Source organism: Zalophus californianus, chromosome 6 (assembly GCF_009762305.2).
Source record: "Zalophus californianus isolate mZalCal1 chromosome 6, mZalCal1.pri.v2, whole genome shotgun sequence".
In the NCBI taxonomy this organism is placed as follows: domain Eukaryota; kingdom Metazoa; phylum Chordata; class Mammalia; order Carnivora; family Otariidae; genus Zalophus; species Zalophus californianus.
The window spans coordinates 35,868,908-35,882,376 of record NC_045600.1 but is presented as its reverse complement, the minus strand read 5'-3'; the positions used below and the strand labels follow the sequence as shown (position 1 = coordinate 35,882,376).

General features: G+C 37.0%; 1 protein-coding gene across 11 annotated transcripts in view; it reads right to left on the bottom strand.

Annotated features, from left to right (window-relative positions):
* The window catches only part of LOC113909714 (coiled-coil domain-containing protein 170-like), a 52,451-nt gene that overhangs the window by 24,014 nt on the left and 14,968 nt on the right, over nt 1-13,469 (bottom strand). For all 11 annotated transcript variants that reach the window (XM_027571198.2, XM_027571193.2, XM_027571191.2 and 8 more), the window contains 2 exons: nt 11,511-11,636; nt 2,065-2,321 (listed from right to left, as the gene is read on the bottom strand). In XM_027571198.2, coding sequence (XP_027426999.1) covers nt 2,065-2,321; nt 11,511-11,594 — 341 coding nt within the window. In that variant the 5' untranslated portion in view covers nt 11,595-11,636. The remainder of the gene's footprint in view (nt 1-2,064; nt 2,322-11,510; nt 11,637-13,469) is intronic.

Sequence of the window (13,469 nt, the reverse complement as noted above, 5' to 3'; positions counted from 1 at the left end):
TGGAAAACAGTATGGAGGTTCCTCAAAAAGGTGAAAATAGAGCTACCCTACAACCCAGCAATTGGACTACTAGGTATTTACTCCAAAGACACAAATGTAGTGATCCAAAGGGGCACCTGCACCCCAATGTTTATATCAGCAATGTCTACAATAGCCAAACTATGGAAAGAGCTCAGATGTCCATCAGCCGATGAATGGATAAAAAAGATGTGGTATATATACAATGGAGTACTACTCAGCCATCAAAAAATGGAATCTTGCCATTTTTAATGACGTGGATGGCACTAGAGAGGGCACTATGTGAAGCGAAATAAGTCAATCAAAGAAAGACAATTATCATATGATCTCACTTGTGGAATTTAAGACACAAAACAAAGGATCATAGGGGAAGAGAGGAAAAAATAACACAAGATGAAATCAGAGAGGGAGATAAACCATTAGAGACTCTTAATCATAGGAAACAAACTGAGGGTTGCTGGAGGGGAGGGGGGTGGAGGGATGGGGTAACTGGGTGATGGACATCAAGGAGGGCACATGATGTGATGAGCACTGGGTGTTATATAAGACTGATAAATCATTGACCTCTACCTCTGAAACTAATAATATATTATATGTTAATTAATTGAATTTAAATTAAAAATTAAAAAATTAATAATAAATTTAAACAAATTTTAAAAATGAAATAAAATTAGGTAAAGGATTTTAATAAATATTTCTACTAAGAAGATATACAAATGGCCAATAAGCACATGAAAAAATGCTCAACTCTTTAATCTTACGGAAATACAAATTAAAATCACAATGAGATGTGACTTCATATCCACTAGAATGGCTATCATAAAGAAGATGAACAGTAACAAGTGTTAGTAAGGATGTAGAGCAATTGGAATCTTCATACATTGCTGGTGGGAATGTAAAATGGTGCAGCTGCCTTGGAAAATAGTCTGGAAGTTCTCAAAAGTAAACATAGAGTTACTTTATGGCCCAGCAATTCTACTTCCAAGGCATATACTTAAGAGAAATGAAGCATACAGTCATATAAAAGCTCATACAAGAATGATCACAGCAGCATTATTCATAAAACCCCTCCAAAAAAGGGAAACAACCCAATGTCCATGAACTGATGAATGGATAAGAAAACTGTGGTATATTCATACAACAGAGTATTATTCAGCCATAAAAAGGAGTGGAGTATACGGATTCATGGTTCAACATGGATTAATCTTAAAAATATGTGCTAAGTGAAATAAGTGAGACACAGAAGCCATCTATTGTATGATTGCATTCATGTGAAATGTCCAGAAAAGGCAAGTCCAGAGATAAAGAATGTAGATTAGTGGTTGTCAGGGACTAGAGAGAATGGTATGGGGAGTAATTGGTAATAGACATGGGGATTCTTTGGTGGGTGATGAAGTGTTCCGGAATTGAATAGTCAATGATTGCACAACCTTGTGAATATACTAAAAACTACTGGATTTTCTTTTTAAAATTATTTTATTAACATATAATGTATTATTTGTTTCAGGGGTACAGGTCTGTGATTCATCAGTCTTACACAATTCACAGCACTCACCATAGCACATGCCTCCCCAATGAATTGTGTACTTTTTTTTTCAAAGATTTTATTTATTTATTTTGACAGAGAGAGAGACACAGCGAGAGAGAGAACACAAGCAGGGGGAGTGGGAGAGGGAGAAGCAGGCTTCCCGCGGAGCAGGGAGCCTGATGTGGGGCTCGATCCCAGGACCCTGGGATCATGACCTGAGCCAAAGGCAGATGCTTAACGACTGAGCCACCCAGGCGCCCCTGAATTGTATACTTTAAAGAGGTGAATTTTTTCTTTTCTTTTTTAATGAAGTACAAGTGATTAAAAGGGTGAATTTTAATGGTATGTGAATTATATCTCAATAAAAATGTCTTTTTAAACATAGTAATTTTGAGTCAGGTATTATAGGAAATCCTACTAAGTTTAAATTCTGTGATCAATCAGGAATGTGAAGTTTATATACTGTTTTCAAGCTATGACAAATGACATGTTTGAAAACAAACTAGAAAATTTCCTACCTTAGACGGTTTTCTAGTTCTATAATTCTTTCAGTTAGATCCCAGTTGCCTCTTTCAAGATTCTGAATATTGGTGTTTTTCAAAGATTTAATTCTGGTTAGAGAAGCAATAAGTTCCTCTAGATCCTTGATATCATCTTTCAGGGACATTATCTGGAAAGACTGTTGCACATTATTTTCTTTGTAACTTTCTAGCTCATTCTTCATTTCTTGCAAGGAAGTTTCTTTTATGAGAAGCTTGTTTTGAAGATTCCTTAGCTAATGAGAAAGGGAAAATCATAATTTTGGTTTTAGAAAATTCATGACTTTAAATCACTATGGGTATTTAAGTTATACATTATTTTTTTAAAAGACTTATTCATTTATTTGAGAGACAGTGAGCGAGCAGCGGTTGGGGCAAAGGGAGAAAGAGGGAGAGAATCCTTAAGCGGACTCCTGAGTGAAGAGCCCCACTTGGGGCTCGATCCCAGGTCCCCAAGAGATCATGACCTGAGCCAAGATCAAGAGTCAGTCACTCAATTGACTAAGCCACCCAGGTGCCCTAATTATACATTATGATACAATAAAATGAAGACCCTCAAATCTCCTAACAGTATATTCCAATGTTACATATATTTTAAAAATTATTTCAAGGGGTGCCTGGCTGGCTCAGGTGGAAGAGCTTGCACTCTTGATCTCAGAGTTGTGAGTTTGAACCCCATGTTGACTGTAGAGATTACTTAAATAAATACATAAACTTAAAAAAAATAAAATAAAAACTGAAGCAGTATAATTTTAAAAATCCATCAAAATGACACATAGGGTTTGGAATAAGTTATTTTATTCTCATCAACATTAAAGTTGTTTAAATCTTGTTATGAATTGTATAATTCCTAGCAGAAAAGAAATACTTAATGCTTTGGCCATAGATGCTTGCTTTATGCTGGTTGTGAAGGGCAATGTGTTCAGAGGCCTCTTTCACAAAGAGATGCCTATGTTTATACCACTTGTTTCCTGGCCTTGTCTGTGCTGATCAGAGAAATGGGTGAATAGGAGAGTGAGAAGAAAGAATGAGGCTTAAATTGACTATATTTTGGGGCACCTGGGTGATCTAGATGATTAAGCGTCTGTCTTCAGCTCAGGTCATGATCTCAGAGTCCTGGGATGGAGCTCTGCATTGGGCTCCCTACTCAGCGGGGAGCCTGCTTCTCCCTCTCCTTCTCTTGCTCCCCCTGCTTATGTTCTCTCGCTCTCACTGTCAAGTAAATAAATAAAATCTTTTAAAAATTAATTAATTAATTAATTGACTATATTTTTAAGGCAAATAAAGGAAAGAAAAGATCATAAAGTTATGAAGAGTGATGGCCTGTGAGAGGGGAAGCAACATAAGAGAGCCACAAGCTGCTACCTGAAAAAGACCAGGGACGCCTAGGTGGTCAGTCGGTTAAGTGTCTGCCTTTGGCTCAGGTCATGATCCCAGGGTCCTGGGATAGAGCCCAGCGTCAGGCTCTCTCCTTGGTGGGAAGCCTGCTTCTCCCTCTCCCTCTGCCATTTCCCCTACCCCCGCACCTACCCCCCCCCACACCCTGCCGCTTATGCTCTCTGGCTCTTTCTATCTCTCTATCAAATAAACAAAATCTTTAAAAAAAAAAGTCTCTGCTCTTCTATCTGATAAGGGAAGAAAGCTCACTAGATAAAGAAAACTGAGGTACTGCTAACATTCAGGGGTCAATTAACTTTTAATGTAACCTAATTTGTTCAAATTTCTTAATAGACTGATAAACTTGTAAAAGAGGAGGAAAGGGGGCAAGTTTGATTTGACATTATAAAAAATCATTAGCTGTATAACCAGAAAAGGGTCAGGAATATTTAGTTATTGACAAAAAAAAAAAAAAAAAGACCTCAATGTGAGACACGAATCCATCAAAATCTTAGAGGAGAACATAGGCAGTAACCTCTTGGACATCGACCACAGCAACTTCTTTCAAAACATGTCTCCAAAGGCAAGGGAAACAAAAGTGAAAATGAACTTTTGGAACTTCATCAAGATAAAAAGCTTCTGCGTAGCAAAGAAACAGTCAACAAAACAAAGAGGCAACCCACAGAATGGGAGAAGATATTTGCAAATGACACTACAGATAAAGGGCTGATATCCATGATCTGTAAAGAACTTCTCAAACTCAACACCCAAAAAAGAAATAATCAAGTCAAAAAATGGGCAGAATCAGAAGGGGAGATGAACCATGAGAGACTATGGACTCCAGGAAACAAACAGGGTTTTAGAGGGGAAGGGGCTGGGGGGATGGGTTAGGCCAGTGATGGGTATTAAGGAGGGCACGTATTGCACGGAGCACTGGGTGTTATACACAAACAATGAATCATGGAACACTACATCAAAAACTAATGATGTACTGTATGGTGACTAACATAACATAATAATAAAAAAAAAGAAAAAAATTGCATTAATGACAAATGCTATAATTCCTAATAGTACAGCAGTGGGAAGACAAGGCATTTTAAACTAAATTTTTAGTCCAGTGTGTGTATAAAATGTGTTCTAGTTCTAAAAAATTCTGTGAAATTAAAACAATGTTCTCAAAACATACTGTTATGTATTTTTTTATTATATCACCACTAAAAACACACACTTCAGTGAGGCCATGGAGTTTATAGAGAAAGAAAGTATGGAAGAAGAGAAAGACCTCAAAATTTGGAGGAACAAGACAAACTGTGGCCATAGGCAAGTCAGTTAAATTTTCTTACCCACCTCACATTGTGCTTGTAAGGAATAAAAATAACATATATCAAAGACCTAACATGGTGTCTGTCACATACAAAAATATAATAGACTAAATTGAAAACATACAGCTAAATTGCAGGTACACACTAAATTGAAGTCTGTGCTCCCTTAGAACTTGAAATTATGTCATACAAAAGGCACTCCACAAACTTCCCTAATTAGCTGCAGAAATGACTGAGATATTTGAAATGGAGAAGAGGTGGTAGAGGGCACAAACAAGATCCTGAAGATTAAGTGAAAGATTCGAGCTCAAGCTAAAGCTCATTTCTCTTCTTCATTGCCCAGCCACACTGACAGTAAGAATCCTCTGTGCTCATTCTTCATCCACTATAATTCCATTTTTATAACATTCCATTTCTCATCCCTTATTCTCCACCATGGAAACTCTTCTCTCAAAAGTCACCAGTGGTCCCTTATCAGATTCAATAATTTCTTTTCAGTTGTCACCAGATTCCACATGTCACTGAAGCATTTGACACCATTGACCATGCTCTTTTCTGGATATGGTCATTGGCACTTGGTATCCATTTCCACCCCTATGATGTCTTCTTATTCTGCAGAACTAGAAATAAAACTTTGTTTCCAGAGTCCTTGTGGGGCCCGGGGTTCTCTAGGCCAGTGGTTCTCAAACTTCAGCAATGCATGAGAATCACCTAGAGGGCTCATTAAAAAACAGATTGCTAGGCCTACATCCAGAGTTCCTAGTTTGGCATGGGGTCTGAGAATTTGTATTTCTACCAAGTTCCCAGGTGACGTTCATGTTGCTGGTCTGGGGAACTACACTTTGAGAGCCATGCTAGGTGTACACTGAACTGCACGAAAGAGATGTACTCCCACAAAATTTAGAATAGAGAGGAGGCCGTTTTCCCACCACTAATTCTGCTGGTAAGCAAGATCAAGGAGGGAGCCAGAGAAAAACATTGCATTACTTAGCTAACAGCTTCATGGGGGTTGAGAAGGAGCTCTGTGCACTAAAGGCTCAGTGGAGGGTGTCTGGCTCTGTTAGACACCTTAACCTGAGTGGGTTAAGGCATCTGACTTCCTCTAGGGTTGTGGCTGGGGTCATGATCTCAGGGTCCTTGGGGCTGGACTGCTTCACGCTCCCAGCTCAGTGGGGAGTCTGCTTCCATTCTGCCCCTCTCCTGTTCATCTTCTCTGTCTCTCTCTTGCAAATGAATAAATAAAATCTTTTAAAAAATAAAAATAAATAAATAAAATAAAGGCTCAGCGGCAGTTGCAGCAACTTCCTGACCTCAGGATCTCATCCACAGTGTGTGTCCTTGAACTCATTCATCCAGTTCTGGCCTCAGCTCCCACACCCAGAACTTCCAATCACTCTGTATACATAATTCTCTTTTTAATTCTCTATTAAATTTAATTTAATTAAATTTAGAGAATTTAATTCTCTATTAAATCATTTTCAGTTTGAAATACTTAAGGTGGTTTCTGCTTTTTGCAGTGAATCCATGACTGATTCTTGGCATTCATGAAACTCCTTTTTCTCTTCCTCCCTGATTACTTCTTTCCAGTTTTCTTTGGTGGTTCTTTTTCTCTTGCATGGAAGCATTCCTTGTGCTGATATTAAGGAACTGTGCTAAACTGGATGTAACAAATTCTATATGGGGGGGGAGGGTTTCTTTAAATGACCACAGAAGATATAAATGAATGCATGGGTTTTTAAAATTCATCTTATATTTTATAAAGCTTCCCAGGGTGAAGAAGAGTCTGGAATTGAATGAACACTTCATGGCCAGCCCCACAGTCTCTAGGTTGCACTGACTTCATCATTTAGACTGCTTTTTAATTTCATTTTTGGCACAGACCCATCTTCTTTTTAAAATACTATTCCATTTCCCCCAAAATATGCATTATTAAAAGCTGCTCTATAGTCTTGACCCTTAAGCAATTCTCAAAGGATACTACAGCCTTCCTACCATAGAGGAACATGGCTTATAATATGAAGTTGGGTTTTTAGGACATTCTGACAAAATTCTGAATAGGAATCAGTTTTGCAGTCTGAAGTAGTGAGGAAAGGAATTCTTAAAAAAAAATTACAGTATCATTAAACTAAAATTTCTTAGAATAAAATACAACCACTAATGAAATAATAAATTTAACAAATTCTCCCTAGAGAAAAGGAGTGATTAGTTAAGAAAATTATTCACCATCACTGGTTGATAATGAAATGGTTTGGTTTAAATTTTTCTAACTTGTGCTAAATAAGCTCTAGGGTCAGATTCTCCCCCCTTCTTACTTTTCATACAAGTAAAACTTTTTACTCCTATGTTAGCTATTACAAAGGAGCTATTCTTTTGTAGCTTTTTTTTTTTTTTAACTAGGCCCCACACCCAATATTGGGCTTGAACTCATGACCCTGAGGTTAAGAGCTGCATACTCTTACTGACTAAGCCAGCCCTGGGCCCCTGTAGCCTTTTTTGAGCACATCCACTCCTTTCTCCAGGTGTTCATTTGTCAGTTTCTACTTTTTAACCAAAATATGATTTGCTTCATCCCTATGTCTATGTATTGCAGATCAGAGCCTGTTTTAAGACCGATTTATTTAATTATAAATGTATTTACTTAAAATAATGGGCTAAGTATTCTATGAAAAATCCATTTAGAAAAGATAATAAGATTAAATGTTTTAAAAATGGAAAGTTCAAAATTCATTTATATTTTTGTAAAAACATGTTAATTAGATCAGAGTCATTTTTGATTAACCCTTTTTTAAATCCTCCCCTCTAGTTACTAGGTCTGTTCATTTTACCTCTAATATGTCTCTCATATCTAACCCTCTCTTCCCATGCCTGCTGCTTTGCTGCCTTGTCTTGTTTTAGGGCCCCATTGTTCATCTCATGCACTGTTACAGGACCTCCCACTTGGTCTTCCTGCTTCCCATCTAGCACCTCTCTAAGCCATTCTTCATTTGACCAACAAGCCTCCAGTATCTTCTATGTTCCAGGCATGTGCCAGGAGAAAATTAAGAACTCTCAAAAATTTCCCAGCTCATTAGGGAGACCAATTATAAAACAAATAATTAGAATATACTTTAACGGGTATAATAATAGTGGTATGAGCAGAATGTTCTAAGGACACAAGCAAAGGATATCTATTCTATCCTTAGTTGTCACTTCAGATCATATAATATCACTCTTCTTTTAAAGGTCATGATAACTCTATGTTTAGCTTTTTGAGTATAAAATATTTTTGAAATGACAACATTTTAGAATGAAGGAAAGATTAGTGGTTACCAAGGGTTGAGGGTAGGAAGGAAGTGGGTGTGGATATAAAATGGCAACAGGAAAGATCTTTGTGGTGTTCAAACTGTTCAGTATCTTGACTGATTATTTAGAACTTTATACATATAAACACGCAGATGAATACCAGTAAAACAGGGGAAATCTGAATAAGATTGGTGGACTGGTAGACCATGTTGCATTTATGTCAATATTCAGGTTGTTACATTATATTATATTTTACAAAATTGACTACGGGATAAACTCAGCAAAGTGTATAAAGGATCTCTCTCTATTATTTCTTAAAACTGCATGTGCTTCTTCAATTATCTTAATAAAAATTGCAAGTAAAATTAATAATAATTGGTTTTGATATATTTTTCTTTAGCAACAAAATTGACATTGCCAATTTTCCATTCACCCCCTTCAAGGCTGCATCTACCAGGTTTCTACTATTTGCCTTATTACTACACTAAGGAAAGAAAAAACATCTTATCTGCATAAACACAGTCATATTGCTCTCACAAATAAAAAATTTCCATGAAAAATCCAACTAAAAATACTGGCAAAACACTTTACATTTATTTTAAGTTTAACACGCCAGGCCTTATTACACATATTATCAGTAACATTTTTTACAAGTTGTTTAACTCCTATTTAAACAACTTATCCAGCACTATGCCAACTGTTCAACTGTCGTGCCTAGACAACACAATCACCAACTGAACACTTTAATATTTATCACGTCCATATCTGACTTTTCTTAAATATAGCCCCTCTTGTACCTGTTTCTCCATTATTGGGCAGAAACACATGATAATTATTTTTGTATGTCTCACAAAGAAATAAAGTTGATTATGACAAAAAAGTTTAAATTCATGCAGTAAATAGAAAAACTGCCTTATCAGGACAATTGTGTTCCTGTGGGATTAAATTATAGGTTATTGGAAAAGAGAAAGATGACTCATGCTAAGGTATTCTGTTGAAATCTCTAGACTCTTTTATTAATATACATACCATCTAAAATGAAGTCAAAATGAGACCTTGTAGAGCCTTTCATACACCTGCTTTGATAAATAGATTAAAAATATTTATAGTTACCAAATGATTTATGTACATGTAGAGATTTGCTTTTAAAAAGTACTTTGAGGGTGCATGGGTGGCTCAGTCAGTTAAGCATCTGCCTTTGGCTCAGGTCATGATCTCTGGGTCCTGGGATCAGGCCTGACATCGGGCTCCCTGCTGAGCAGGGAGTCTGCTCCTCCCTCTCCTTCGGCCTCTCCCCCCTGCTCATGCTCTCTCTCTCTCAAATAAAATATTCAAAATAAATAAATAAATAAAAAGTACTTAGAAATTCTTTTTTTTAAATAAAGATTTTATTTATTTATTTGTCTCAGAGAGAGAGAGCACAAGCATGGGGAGCGGCAGGCAGAGGAAGAAACAGGCTCCCCGCCGAGCAGGGAGCCCGATGCGGGGCTCGATGCCAGGACCCTGGGATCATGACCTGAGCTGAAGGCAGATGCTTAACGATTGAGCCACCCAGGCGCCCCAAGTACTTAGAAATTCTTAAAAATAATTTACATATTTTCTTTTGACAAGGTTGAAAACTTGTGATCTTTTTTGACGATTTGGTTTAAAAGGTTTCTTTATGAATTAAGCATAGACATAAACCTTAATCTAATCCAGATCTGAATGATCAAAAATCTCAAATTTAGTAAATATTAATAGGAAGTTATATTGTGGACAAGAAGAGTGATGCTACCCATACTAAAACTGCTACAGTTTTCAGGTATTGGCATTACATTTTTCTGGGAAAAAAAAAAAGACAAATTAAGAAATCTTTTCAGTGTTATAAAATGGATTGTATTTATATAAACTCCGTTTAAATTTAAGTTCATTCACCTCTATGCTAAAGGAGGGAAAATATTAGAATAAATAAAATTGAAAGAAATATGTTTTTATCTACGTATCTACAGATATAGATACATATTTTCTATTTTGAGAGAGAAGGTGCATGCAAGTCGGGGAGAGGGGCAAAGGGAGAGGGAAAGAGAGAATCTTAAGTTGGCTCCACGCTGACTGTGGAGCCTGACTTGAGGCTCCATCTCATGACCCTGAGATCATGACCTGAGCCAAAATCAAAAGTCAGATACTTAAACAACTGAGCCAGCCAGGTATCCCTCTTTATCTATATATTTAAAGAAAGCCTGGAGTCAGACTATTGAGAGGTGAGACAGCAGAAAAGAGGCCCCAAGGAATAAGGAATAAGGGCTTAGTTTTGTCTTCCCAAAATTCATATGTTGAAGTACTAACCCTCAGTGACTCAGAATGTAACTATATTTGAGGACAAGGACTTTAATTATTTATTTATTTGTCAGAGAGAGAGAGAGAGAGAGAGAGAGAGAGCACAAGCAGGAGGAACGGCAGGCAGAGGGAGAAGCAGGCTCCCCACTGAGCACAGAGCCAGAGATCATGACCTGAGCAGAAATCAAGAGTCAGCTGCTTAACTGACTGAGCCACCCAGGTGCCCTGAGGACAGGGCCTTTAAAAAGGTAATTAAGTTAAAATGAAATCTTTAGGGTGAGCCATTAGCCTATGTGACTGATGTTCTTATAAGAAGAAGAAATTTGGACACAGTTACAGAGGGAAGACTGTGTAATGACACGGAGAAGAGATGGCTATCTATAAACCAAGAAAAGAGGTCTCAGAAGCAACCAACCTTCTCACCACACACACACACAGTCATTACGTGAGGTGATGAAAACATTAATTAACCTTATTGTGGTCATTATTTAGCAAAATATATGTATATCAAAACATCACATTGTCATCTCAAACTTACATAATGCTGTATGGCAATTATATGGCAATAAATCTAGGAGGAAGAGGAAGAGAAGTGGCAGGCAGAGGGAGAGGGAGAAGCAGGCTCCCCGCTGAGCAAGGAGCCTGATGCGGGGCTCCATCCCAGGACCCTGGGATCATGACCTGAGCCGAAGGCAGACGCTTAACCAACTGAGCCATCCAGGAGCCCTGTTTCATCAAGTGTTATATAAGACTAGTGGATATTTTACATCTGATGCTATGTTTTAAATAGGAACACAACCTTTCCATTAAAAAATGCTTAAAACATATAATTGATTATTTTTACATAAATTTTGAGCATGGCAGTTCCTAAACACTATTTTAACACTATAGCATTTAGCAATCAACTCAAAAGCACTTAACTACGTATGATCTTCAAAAGGATTTATCTGGCAAAAGACAGATTTGGGTCTAAATTAGTGCTCTTCAGTGATAAGACAGTTCAATATTGAGAGAAAAGCAAAACTGAGTTAAGATAATACTTTGAGTCCCTTATCAGAATGTTTCTCTCCCTACTTTTACAGAGGATATAATTTCCCTTGGCATTTTATTTTCAGATAATCCATATACCTCCGCCAAAAGGTTCTTGTTTTTCACCAACAAACCAGTAAGGTCAGGACGGACTGGGTCAGCTGCCCTTTTGTTGTACATCATTGCGTTCTTGGTGGGAACCACAAAAGGTAGATCAAAACAAGCCTACAAAGAGAAATTACAAATTAATTAACTAAACATGTACCCTATTGATCAAAACCAACAATGTTCTAACCCACAGAAGCTCAAATAAGTAGCTTGAAACAGAATACAACTTTAAAATATTTATTTGGAGGTGCTATGGTAACCAATGCAATGGGTCTCAGGAAAATAACATGTTGACCTAAAAGACCACTTTATGTTTTTTAAAAAATTGCTACCTGATAATATATAACACCTTAAATAAAGTACATCTAAATAAATATAATTTCTAAGAGTATAGGAATCAAGAAAACACATATAAGACATCTGGGGAAATTTTAACTCACATCCAATAAAACCTTTATAGAAACGTGAAATATTAGAAGGCCACTGATGAAAGATATGCCACTATTTGTTTTATTTTTGGTTACAAATCACTTCCTATGCATTACATTATTATACAAATTAATTTTTTAAAATCTGATTTCAGTAAATCAACAACAATTTTGTGTTTCTTCCACACCTATATCGAGGGTAAAGATTAGGGCGTATTTACCTGTAATACAATATCTCCTCCTATTGTCAAAAGGGTGTGCAAAGTGTAATTGTAATTTGTATAACTTTTGTTAAGAACAAAGTTTATGGGTGCCTGGGTGGTTCAGTCCTTAAGCGTCTGCCTTCGGCTCAGGTCATGATCCCAGAGTCCTAGGATTGAGACCCCCATCGGGCTCCCTGCTCTGCAGGAAGCCTGCTTCTCCCTCTCCCACTCCCCCTGATTGTGTTCCCTCTCTCACTGTGTACTCTCTGTCAAATAAATAAATAAAATCTTAAAAAAAAGGAACAAATTTTATATGATTCAAATAAAACCAAGAAAAATGCATTAACATAAATCTCTAAAAAGTGTATAAATGTATCACATGGTACTTAAAGTACTAAAGGAACAAAATGTATTTTTCTAAAGTTATCAGGTTTTAGAATTTTATGCTTACTAAGATACTAGGAAATAGAACTGCACAAGAGGATACAAAATAACTATGTTTAACTATTTAAAGAAATAAAAGAGGGGTGCCTGGCTGGCTCAGTAGGTGGAGAGTGCAACTCCTGATCTTGACATTGTGAGTTCAAGCCTCAGGTTGGGTGTAGAGATTACTTAAAAGTAAAATCTTTGGGGTTCCTGGGTAGCTCATTCAGTTAAGCACCCACTCTTGATTTCTGCTCAGGTCATGATCTCAGAGTCATGAGATTGGGCCCTGTGGGCTCTGCGCTGAGTGTGGAACCTGCATAAGATTCCTTATCTCCCTCTCCTTCTGCCCCTCATTCCTTCTGCTTGCACACACTCTTTCTCTCTCTAAAAAAAATAATAATAATATTAATATGAAATAAAAATAAGTTTTTAAAGATCTTTAATAAAAAATAAAAGAGAATTTTGAAAATATAAATAAGTCACAAGACCACAAAAAATAAACATGTTGGAAAAAACAACTAAATAAGATTTCTAGAAATGAAAAGTATAATAATTTTAATTCAAAAATTGAATGGAGGGGTGCCTGGGTGGCTCAGTGGTTAAGCGACTGCCTTCAGCTCAGGTCATGATCCCGGAGTTTCGGAATCAAGTCCCACATCAGGCTCCCTGCTCAGCAGGGAGTCTGCTTCTCCCTCTGACCTTCTCCCCTTTCATACTCCCTTCACTCTCTCTCTAATAAATAAATAAATAAATATTTTAAAAAATTGAATGGACACATTAAAAAGCAGATTAGACCTACCTGAAGAACGAGTGAATTTATATGAAGGAATTATCAAGAGGACAGCATATGGGAAAAAATAAGTGGTAAATGTAAAAGAGAGTTCAATGACACA